The sequence below is a fragment of the Muntiacus reevesi genome, chromosome 6, assembly GCF_963930625.1.
Source record: "Muntiacus reevesi chromosome 6, mMunRee1.1, whole genome shotgun sequence".
Classification (NCBI taxonomy): domain Eukaryota; kingdom Metazoa; phylum Chordata; class Mammalia; order Artiodactyla; family Cervidae; genus Muntiacus; species Muntiacus reevesi.
Genome location: NC_089254.1, coordinates 111,631,257 through 111,643,327, shown reverse-complemented (window position 1 = coordinate 111,643,327; position 12,071 = coordinate 111,631,257). Strand labels below are relative to the sequence as shown.

Sequence of the window (12,071 nt, the reverse complement as noted above, 5' to 3'; positions counted from 1 at the left end):
ATTTATGTAAAAATAGTACATACTGGTTGTAGTAGTATGGAATGAAAATGTGAATCTGGAGAGAACTTTTAGAAATTGCTGAAACTTGCATTATATTTTGTTTTTCCTTCTAATAGAGAGGCGCAAAAAGGCTTCAGCATGGGAAAGAAACTTGGTGTATCCTGCTGTTATGGTTCTTCTCCTCATTGAGACAGTAAGGATTTATTTGCTGTTAAATAAAGCATATTATTTTCTGTTTACTTTAGCATTTATGTATGACAATTCCCTCAGCTAAATGCTTTCAGGTAAACTGGTTTTTTGTCAACAGGCTTAAAATCCATGTGTTTTTTTTTTTTTTTTTTTGGTAAAAACTCAATAGAGCAAGAATTAAAATTAAGGGGAATTTTTAAAAAGTTCTCAAGATTATCTGTTTCCTCATAAAAGTGGGAAATTCATTCTTTTGTTTCAATTGAAAATTAAGAAGAGACATGGTGTTGCTGATACCCTGCTCAAACTCTGTGATAGGGTATGAAAATTATTACATTAGTTCTGGTAACATTTTAACCATTTGTCAAATATGTGCAGTTGGGTTTCTAGTTGGTGAAATTGGTTAATAAATGGACCTTTGTTACTAGCTTTTGTCTTAAGCTTTGAGATTACAATACTTTGCAGAATTTTTGAGAATTTATTCTGAAATTTTTATAGTCTCATTATTTCAGGTTTATATGTAAAATTTTGGTCTTTACTGCTTTTCCTCTATTCTGAAGCATACATTTGGTTGGTTACTGAGGTTTTAACATATGTATATTGGCAAAATATCTTTGAAATTCAGAACTGATGGCTTACTTTTTTTGTTGTAGTCCATTTCTGTCCTCTTGGTGGCTTGTAATATTCTTTGCCTGTTGGTTGATGAAACAGCAATGCCAAAGGGAACAAGGGTAAAGTAAAACACTTAATGTCTTTCTTTTGCAAAAGTATTCTATGTCTACCCTGAGTGTTTCAAATAAGTAGATGAAAGCATTCACCTTTATGTATATATATACTTCAAGCTGTATGAACTTCTTTATGCAAGAGCTTTCATAAACAGTGTTTATAAACTATGTTTTTTGTTTCTGATTTCTTATTTTAGATTGTCTGGGCCTTGTATCAAGTATCAGAGTTTCCTTTTATACTTTGTATTAGAGTTTATCTTTGTTTTATTGAAATTCATATTTGTGATCCTTTAAGAAAATGTATATTCTGTGAAATAGTGAAATATAAAGAGTTTATATTGAGATGATTGGATGGCATCACCAACTTTATGGACAAGAGTTTAGTAAGCTCCAGGAGTTGGTGATAGACAGGGAAGCCTGGTGTGCTATAGTCCATGGGGTTGCAAAGAGTTGGACACGACTGAGCGACTGAACTGAACTGTAAGAGTTTATTAGGTGAATTCATTGAGTTTGCAAAAGATCCAAATATGGTTGTAAGGACTCATGCTTCAGCAGAGTTAGACATTGTGTGAACTTGATTCAAAATGTTCAATTGCTGGAGGGAGTCAGATGTACATCTTTTCACAAATTAACTTAATTTTTTCTCTTTTAAAAAAAATTAATGATTTTATTAAATTCCAGCAGTTAGTGTATTTATATATATTTTCCATATGGAAGATAGTTTCCACTAAATACTCATGTAAGCCTTTCTTTTTCTAGGTGTCTTTATAAACCTTTAGATACTTAAAGTAGCCTTTAAGTTTTGACCTTTTATTACCCTTTTTGAAGTTAGCACCTTTGCCATTTCCCCATAAAAATGGCTTCAAAACTTTTCCAGAATTTTCATTCTTTGGGGGGAAAAAAAATTTCCTTCACCCTTTCTAGGATCTTCTGTCTGGTCTAAGAACTGAATTGAAATGAGATAGATTAACAGAAGAAAACTATTAAATTATGTGTATAAGGGAGCACTGTAAGAATAATGAGACCCCAGGACAAGTTGGGCAACTGAGGCTTATATTCCATCTTAGAGAAGAAGAGGGTAGGGGCTTGGGACTTTGAGGGGAATGAAGGCAGTTCTCCTGGAGATGGAAAAGCAGCTGTTTGGTAAACAGTTGGGACCCAGAACAGACTTTGGTCTCCAGGTCCTGCCAGGTTCCTGGGCCACGCTCAGCCCTGGCCCTGGAGGGTCTGGTGACGGTGCTTCTCGTGGGCCAGGGCCTCTGTCCACATTCTTTCAGGCAGTTAAGGGGTGAAGTGGACGCGGGCTAAAATGGAAGGCTGACTGTCTTCTGTTTCTTAAAAACAGTCAGCCTGAAATGACCCTCATGCCAGAGAGATGTCTTTTGGGGTAGCAGACTTTGCTTCCCTACACGCCACTTCTCTCTGCACCACATGATCCACTTTTTGTCTCATAGAAGAAAGCCGGTATTTATCTTAATTCCTTTCCTTCGGTCCAAGATAAAGAACCCTGTTCTTTGAGAAGCGAATTCTTCGGGCAGTGTTTTCAGTTTAACCCCCTGCCCCCAGCCCCTTCAGCGCCTGGTCACCTCTCACTGCTGGAGCCTCGCGGCTTGCTCCAGGTTCCTCAGCCTGCTAACCAGCAGCAACAGGGAGCAGCCCTCTTCCACCGGCAGCCTTGTCCTCGTCGCTGTTTAGACACAGGTCCGCTGATCTAGCAGGGAGTCCCCTACCGTGGTGACCTCTGTCCGCTTTTTAACCCAGTTTCATGTAGTGCATGCTGGGTAAGGCCCAAACTCCACGATACACTTTTGTGCCATCCCCTTCGTGCATGGTAGACAGGGACACGTACACGTGGCAGGCTCTGTTTATGATTGTGTAATAAAGTCAGAGCTTCTTAATCCTGCCTCTAGGCCTTCTCTTGAGACACAGAGTGTTTCCAAGGTGTTTTCCATCCGAGTTAATAAGATTTCTATTAGCGTTATTTATTTTTCTTCAAAAGATTGACAAAAGTTGACAAGTTCTTCGTTCCTTACCTTATTTAAATATGAAATTTCAATGTGTATTCTAACTTCTGTATGCCTAAATTAGATAGTATAAATAATATGTATTATGTTATTTATTTTTTGTTTTTTTCATTAGGCTGACTATATTCCTAATTATCCTGGTATATCTGTTACATGTCATTGAAGCTGATACCAGAATAGTAGTTCATATTCAGAGTTGCTTTAATTAGTAAGCTTCGAAAAAATTGTTCCTACTTCAGTAAGAAATGATTTTTTGCCTTTCTGGCCTGATTAATAAATACTGCTTTTCTTGCTTGTTCTGTTAAGTTCTAGATAAAGGGAGGTTTTGAGAATAGATATAATGTTTAGGAAAAAATGTGCAGCATTGCATTTGAAAAATCTGTGTTAATTAAATCCCTGAATTCCTTAGGGAAATGAAACTTTCAAGAGCAGTAACAGGATACGTACATTCACCATCTTCCTTTGTTTAGCTTACTTCTGACATACTTTAATTGTATACTTTTTATATGTTGCCTCAGGGTTCAGACAGTTACAGGTTCTATTCTTACTGTACTATTATATTTAAAGATTATTTTCCCGAGAGCATTTAGGATTTAACAATAAACCCAGATAAAGAATCTACCTGCCAATGCAGGAGACTCAGGAGACGTGGGTTGAATCCCTGGTTCAGCAGGATCCCCTGGAGGAGGAAATGGCAGTCCACTTCAGTATTCTCATCTAGGAAATTCCATGGGGTCACAACGAGTTGGACCCAACTAAATGTGCGTGCACACACACATGCACACGCGCACACACACATGCACACGCGCACACACACATAATCGTCATTTTCATAAGTGACTTAAATTATATTTGAGATGAAACAGAGATGTTGAGCTTTGTTAAAAAGTGTTAACATGTGGTTGGTTTAGTTGGTGAATTCAGTCTCATGCCATGTTTTATTTTCCTTTGAAAGTCTAGACGTTATTCCAGGGTATTAAACATTTCTGATTTCAACTGTCCTATATTTATGAAACAGCGATTTTAGGGAAACCAAATATAATAGTGTCACTGAATTCTGAAAAGTGTTTTTTTTTCCTCCCCAGGGGCCTGGAATAGGAAATGCTTCTCTTTCTGCTTTTGGTTTTGTGGGAGCTGCACTTGAAATCATTTTGATTTTGTATCCTTTCTTTAACTGAAGTTCTGTCTGCTAACAAGTTTTCTGTCTAGTTTTCTGGGGTAGTGGTAATTTACTAAGACACTTTCCTGGAAGAAAAAACAAGTCAGTCTTCCTCAAGCACTCCAAGTGGCATTTTGTTTTGTTTTCCTTTGGGCCTATTGAGAACTCAAGGAAACATTCTTTGGAGAGTTTTTTCCTTGATTCTCACAGCTATCTTATGGTGTCCTCTGTCGTCGGTTTCTACAGCCTCCGATTTTTTGGAAATTTTATTCCCAAGAAGGATGACACAACTATGACAAAGGTAAGGTACTTTTAAGTCTTAGGTGACTGTGCCCCTCTTTTGCCTTCCAAGACAAACGGACTGTTTTATTTAGTGATCTCCCCGAATGGTTCATTTGTGGTTCTAGGTATTTGTTTGTAAGTTGCGTAAACACACACTGGAAGATTTTCAAAATGCTGAATGAGTGGGAAAAGGATGTGCTCTGTTTAATTTGGATGGTGTCCATTCACTTGTAAATGCGGAGAACCGCAGAGCTTGTTAACCAGCTATAGAAGGCTCCTGAAAGGACCCTTTTTTCCTGCAAAGAAAACGTATTGCTAATGAGTAACTTTGATTGTGCTGACTGTACTTCAGGGAGCTTGTTTGAAATCTGAAGAACTTAGTTGCTACAAGTAGTAGAGACAAAGTATTTCAAATTTGAATAATTAAAGCAAGACGGAAGAGTTCTATTCAGAAGCATTTTGTAGTCTGAGGCTAATTTGACTTTCTACAATATGTCATTGGCTTCTGAGTAACAAAGGCTGTTATCTTATATAGAGACTGCATTTGTAAAATATTCCCACAGGCTGACAATGAAGAATCACAGGAGCGGCTGGCTTCTTTTCTTTTTATCAGATTTTCCATATTTTCAGCATATTCTAAAGGGGAGATATTACTTTTACATATCTTTATCTGTCTATTTAAATGTTACAGCTTCTTGAGATATTTAGCATAAGTAAACATAAGTACTAATCTGTGCTTTTGGCCTCTTTTATTTATATGAAAGAATAAGCATAGGATATATTGAAATAGAATTGCTAGAATTTAGGTGTTTTAGATTTCTAGTTTTTTGGCTTTAAAGCTTACTTTACATTAGAAGTAGATATTATATATCTTGAGCAGTAGTCTTGGTTTTAAAAAACAGAATCATAAGTATTAAAGTCTTAATTCTTTTTTACCTGTTAGGCGAATCTTTTTGAAATTAGCAACCTCTGTCAGTAATGTAAAATGCAATTTTCTCTTTGTGTCAGGTACTGTAAATACCTTCTAGAACTTACCAATAGAACTTTAAATGTTTGTAGAAAAACTTTCTGGTTCTGTTTATTTTCTGTATTGAATAGTATCATTAAGAAGTTAGCAAAGTACCATAGGTAACTAGGATGTACAGTAACTTGCCAGTATGTGAGTGGATTTTACTTATGTGTATGCTGTGTAGCTGCCCAATATTCTTCCCGATTTCTCGTAACAGATCATTGGGAATTGTGTGTCAATCTTGGTTTTGAGCTCCGCGCTGCCTGTGATGTCAAGAACACTGGGTAAGTTTAAATGAGAACTTTTCACGTAAAGTCTGTACCTCTTAAAGTGTCTTTTCTAAACTTCCTAAACTTCTAAACTTTTTCCAAAAGATCTCTCTATGAAATATATTATTTCCTCCGACATTATTTTATGCATTTACTTCTGTAATTTATTTGTATATAGGGCTGTACCAAAACAAGCACTTTCATCAAATAAACACCATTGATTTTTTCAAATGCTTAGAAATATTCCTTTCCAAACAGTAGTCTTTATTTTTTTTCACTGACTGGTTAAGCTTTTGAGTCTTATATTGAGGAAACTGTTTTTTTTTTTTTTTTTTTTTAAATAAAACAATGTTTAATGTCTAGAAAATATTAAACTAATATTTTCCTACATGAAATATTTTTAAAAACGTATAATTTAGTATGTGGTTTAAAAAATTGATAATCTGTAAAATGTACCTTAAGCTGCTTTTATGTCCAGGGCATAGACTTGAAAGCAGTGAGATCTTTGAGAGCATTCACATACCCACACTGACTTAAAGGGTGTACTTTAGCTCCTTAGTTTTTTACTTGCCTGGCATTCATATAGTTTTCTTAATTTTTCGATGTACAAGAATATTTTGGTCATCTTTCAAAAGTAAAACATTTCCACTTTGTCGTTGAAACTGTTGAATAAATCTTCATTTGACGTTCTTATCTTTTGTGAAACACTGTAGTAGACTGTATTCTCAGTTATTGGCTAAATATTATTTCAGACAAAAGTTTCCACTAGGCAGTTCTGTTCCATTTTCTAGTCTTAGATTTTGACTTGAGTGTTCACAAATTATTTTTAAAAATCCCATTATTCAACCTTAACAACTAGCTTATGACAAAAATTGCAAGTAACTTTGAATTGCTTTTGTTTTAGCTCTTGTGTTGCCTCCATTATTTATTCAAGACTCATAGCTCTCAGGGATGCAGGCTGTGCCAGGAAAGTGTAAGCTTCATACTGATCTTCATAATTCTTACAGAGAATTCCATATTTTAGTAAAAAGTGAAATCTAAGTGTAAATGTAAAAGGGACCGCCTTTCCACAGACTAACACAGAGCTCATTTACTTAAGAGGTCTTATTTTCTTTCTGTTTGCGTTATAGGACTTGTTATTGTTTTGACTTCTGCTTATGGTGTGCTAATCTTGAAACTGCCAACAAATACATTTTTATAACTTGATTTGTAGCTGTTGTCATTTGTGTTATGGCAGTCCAACAATTTCTGTGATATAGCCAACCTACCATTTTATCATGTATGAAATTCACTGTGCACTGTTATTTAAGAGTAATTGCTGATAGTAACATATACTGATTTTAGGGAAGAAAATTACGTGCTGAGTACCATTTTAATACAAAGAAAACAAATTAATGGCAAAATGTGCTTTTTGAAGATCAACACATTAAATTCCTGAGTAGTTTGCCATAGAGATAAATAAAAAGAAGAAAAAGAAAGATGGGACAATTAAAATGCAGCTAACAAACGCCTGGCCCCAGCTGTCCAAACAGGATTAATGGAGTGTATTAGGGTACAGTGAGTCATGTGGTGCTTTGCAAAATATCAACACACACTGCATTACATGTTATGCCCAGTGGCACTGAATAGATGAAAAGAAATAAATACGTTAAACAGATTCATAGAGGCTTTTCACAGTATTAAAAAAGCACATTTCTAGACTAAAAGAAAAAGCTTTATTTTAGTATTATGGGAAATGCAAACTAGAGAGTTACTTTGTCATTCCTCTATTAACTCTTTAGAATTGAGTCTTTGATTTTAAGAAGATAAAATATAGAGAATTGTCATGAATATTATCCTAGTGTATAACGGGATTTTGATTTACTAGCTGAAAAGCTTATAAGACTAGAATAGAGGATGTATTTAACAACCGAATTCCAAGCTGTGAAAGTTTTCGCTCTTTCTCATTGCCTCTCACAAGGGAGTCCTGACCTTAGGGTGCTCTCATCTGCTTCTGTGAATTCAACCAGCATTCTCAGTTAAGTAAGAAACCAAGGAACAAGGGCAATTATCACTTACCTGTATATGTGCAGTTTTTTTCTTTTTTAATCAGTTTTAGTCATGATAACTTTAATTGTAAATTAGAAATATTTTGAATCCTATATTAATCATTTGATGATATTTTTGCTTCAAAAATGAAAATATTTTTTAAAAAGTATAATTTGCCAATTGCTATTGCTGCATCATAAGTGTAAAATAATAGCTTTAGAGTTGAATGCCTGGTGTGATATGACAGACTTATTACAGAATTCTTCTGAAATAGCTTCTTATGTTTAAATAGAGAAGATTTTGTACTAATTTTAAAAATTGCCACTGAGTAGATTTTAGAAGCATATCACTTAACCACAAAGCATTGGGTTGTGAGGAGCATTTTGGCCATGTATTCTTAGCCAAATGAAATTATTAGAGTCGTATTTTGTCCATGGGAAACATGAAGAATCTGTGCTTGAGATTTTTTATTCGAACTCTTTATAACCTTTTAAAAGTAATGCCATGCCAGGGGATATGATTTCTAAAGTGTTGTTTTGCTGCCTATATATAGTGCACAGTTTTTGAAGAATCCAACGTTTTTGAGGCTGTGATGTCCATATATTTTTAGTAATCGGTTTACTCTTTGATATAATAAACTCTCAAGATGATTAGAGGAGATGGTTGACTAACAAGGGAAAATAGAAGAGGGTCAATCTAATAAATTACCTATAGATGGCCAGACTTTTCTATAATAAAATATTTTAAAGGCAGCAGTGAATTTGAGAATAAATTTTGTGAGATTGTGGACATGTTCTTTGTTATTCTTAATCAAGAAGCAACTGAGGGATTGACAGTTTTTACCTTATTCTTTATTTGAAATCTCTTAACAGGAAAAGTTTTCTCAGATACAATCAATAGACTTTGAAATACTGTTACTAATTTCTATTATGAAATTATTTTTATAGTTATGGTTTCATCTCAAAATTCTTTCTGTAAATTGTAAGTTATTCAAGGCCCAAGCACAGATATGTGTATATATATATATTTTAAATTTATATGGATGCTTACTCTATTAAAACTAAAAAACCCGACTTATTCTTCCAAGTCAGCTGGAATCTGATTTTGGTATTTCCATGTCTTTCTCATCTGGGTCCCCTCTAGCCCATCATCTCGCAGGAGATGAAGTGGATTATTCTCTTTTGTTCCTTGATGGATGGAGCATGTTTAGACTCTGGTCCTTCACGGGAGAGGTCTTCATTTGGGTTTTGTGAATATACTCTAATCTTTACCCCAAGCTTTCCCTCTCCAGTATGAATCAGAAAGAAAGGCTCCTTAGACATGACAAATGAGAACTCAAAAGTATAAATCATAGTATATATTCCTAATTATGACTTTCATGTAAAAATAACTCTAAGCTCTGTATTGAAAATTTCTTAGCAAAAAATTGTATATGACTTAATTACATTCTGTTATATTGAAGAGAGTAATAAATGAGTGGTATGACTAACTTTTGATTGATTACTAATGGTCTTATAACTGAACAATAAATTTGTATATCTAGTTAGGATTTTTAATAGTAAAGAGAAAGCTTTCTATGCCAGATGTCTGAAAGAATTCAGAGAGTCACTACTGCTCACTCCCTCAGCATTCTCGTTCCCATTGTCCACTTGTTGCGTCCTTCTGATGCTGTTCTTATTTCAGAGTTCCTCCTGCCTGAGAGAAGGTTGTATTGACCACATATTATAAAGAATCTAGCCAGCTGTTGACATACATTCAAATCCCTTATATTTTAATTTGATATAAAATATTTTTCATATGAAGATAATTTCAGTTAGGATTGTTCAGTTGGAAGATGTAAGATGTAATTTTTTAAATGTAAACCACAGTAAGGTTATAATTTGCACTAAGAACCAAGACCCTCCCAACCTGGCTGAGAATACGTAAGACCACACCTGTACATGGCCAACTCTGAGACCAGGGAACAGATTATCTCCTTTTTTATAGGAAGTTCTATTTTAATTTTTTAAATAAGTATGTACATGACTAAATTCCACTTATAAAGGATATTAAAAATTAGAGCTCAGGCTTGAATTCCTTGTGACCACCACTTTTAATCCCAGTCCCCTCTTCAGAGTTTCCAAGAACCAGTTTAATGTATATAGTTATTTAAAATCTTTTTCTGGGTACACACACGCAGGCACAGCACTCTGTAGAAAATTTAAAACTCTCACCTGGGTGTTGCTTTGTGTGACTCCTAACTTCAGTGTTCACCCAGTAGGAGTTAGAGGAGGAAAAGGTTTCAAACTCGTTTCTTCCACCAGAATTCAGACAGCTGAAGATGAATTTCAAACCAGAATCCTTACCTCTTCCTGCTCAGATCACCTGTGACCTCCGAGTTGCCCAGTTGTGTGGGTTTTGCTGTTGTCTTAATTGTTCTGTGGCACTTGCTGTTTGTAACCCCTCTTCTCAGATCTCTCTTTCTCCACCTCGGGGCACCACTCTCCTTTTCTCCTTCTCCTTCTTCGGCCATTCTTTGACTGTGTCTCTTATTGCTCGTCAGCTTCACCCACACACTTGTCCTCAGATCCACTCCTCTAACCCACCGCCCATCCCTGAGCTAGGGGCAGGTGACCCCAGCTCTGCCCTCCACGGGTGTCCCCACAGCAAGACCCATGCGTGCATGTGTGTGTCTGACCTCCCCCGCCCCCCCGCCCTCCTGCCCGCACTCCCTCCTGCTCTCTCTCCCCTCCCTTGTCCTTCCCTGTCGGTCCTCAGGCACTCTCTGTACAGTACACCAAGCCAGGGAGTTGGGAGTTACGTTAGACACTCTGCCGTCTTGTACCAACACCTGCGGCACTACCTGCTTTCATCTTGCTAATCCCTCACATCGGGGCTTCCCTGGTGGTCCAGTGGTTAAGACTCTGCCCTTCCATTCAGGGGGCATGGGTTTGATCCCTGGTCAGGGAACTAAGAGCCCACGTGTCACACAGCACAACCAGAAAAAAAACTTTCTCACATTCACTCTGCCTTTCCACTGCCTTTATTAAAAGAAAAGTAAAAAGAATCAGACTTGTTTATCAAGTAATCAAAGCAAGAGTTGAGTGTATGATTTTATTTTAGTATTTCATTGTGAAGGATTGTTCACGAGCTGGGTTCTAAACACGTGTTCTTTTTTTTGAGGAGGGTGGAGTAAGAAGTGAAACGAAAGCAAAAGCCTCAGTGTCAGTCACTCAATTGTGTCCGACTCTTTGTGACCCCCATGGACTGTAGCTGATTGGGCTCCTCTGCCCATGGGTTCTCCAGGCAAGAATACTGCAGTGGGTTGCTATTTCCTTCTCCAGCCCAGGGATTAAACCCATATCTCCTGCATTGCAAGCAGATTCCTTACAACTGAGCCACCTGGGAAGCCCTGAAAGCACCAGGGAAGTGTTTAACTTTTCAGATGAGGGCGTGGCATTGAGAGCTGCTCTGGAGGCCCCGTCCCGGGAGGTTTTCTCTAGGAAGAGAGTGGACAGTTACCATCTCCTGGAGATCTTAAACTTTCACTTGTTTTAAAAGTAGCACTTCAGGTTTGTTCTTGCACTGTGATTATAGTTCCCTTTCATTTAACTTTAGTTTGTATTAAAATTTGCATCCATTAGTTCATTTGGACTACTAAGTTAAATTGCCTTCACATTAGGACAAAATGTATTTGTAGCATATAAACAGTCATGACTAAAATTGATTTGATACTTGCAAACACACTTTCCCATCTCCAAGCCCACACTGGCTCACACTGTTCCCACTACCCTCTCTCCAGCTTTGCTCTACCTCTCCAAGCTTTCTCATTCTGTAAAGACAGGCCAGATCCTCTGTCACATGTGAAAGGTGTATTGGATTCTTGTTTCAGCCTTGTGTTACACTTGTTTTACCAAAATTAAAAAGAGAAAAAGGAATGAAGCATTGGACACATGCTCTACTGTGTTTGAACCTTGAAAACATTGTGCAGAGTGAAATAAGCCAGGCACAAAAGGCCACGTAAGTCTGTGACTCTACTTACATGGAGTATCCAGAATAGGAAAACCCATAGAGACGGAAAGTGGATTAGTGGTGGCCAGAGGTGACGGGGGCAGTGGGGAGGGCTGGGGTAGTGATAGAAATGTTTTGCAGTTAGATCGAGATGGTGGCTAATACTGTTCTCTTTACCACTGGCTTGACTTGTAATCTAATCCCAAGGGTAAATTTTTTTCTTAAATTTTTATTTGTTGATTTTTTTTAGCATAGTTGACATACAATATTAGTTTCAGATGTGCAGCACAGTGATTTGATGCTTATGTATATTATGCATTGATCCTCACGATAAGCTTAGTGTGAGCATCTATCATACAAAGTTATTACAGTGTTACTCACCGTATTCTCTATGCTGTA

The 12,071-nt window shown here is 36.7% G+C and overlaps 1 protein-coding gene across 4 annotated transcripts in view; it reads left to right on the top strand.

The window, feature by feature from the left end:
• Window positions 1-12,071, top strand: part of LMBR1 (limb development membrane protein 1) — a 133,953-nt gene that overhangs the window by 98,833 nt on the left and 23,049 nt on the right. For all 4 annotated transcript variants that reach the window (XM_065939572.1, XM_065939568.1, XM_065939569.1 and 1 more), the window contains 5 exons: window positions 117-193; window positions 840-917; window positions 4,021-4,094; window positions 4,305-4,395; window positions 5,603-5,669. In XM_065939572.1, coding sequence (XP_065795644.1) covers window positions 117-193; window positions 840-917; window positions 4,021-4,094; window positions 4,305-4,395; window positions 5,603-5,669 — 387 coding nt within the window. The remainder of the gene's footprint in view (window positions 1-116; window positions 194-839; window positions 918-4,020; window positions 4,095-4,304; window positions 4,396-5,602; window positions 5,670-12,071) is intronic.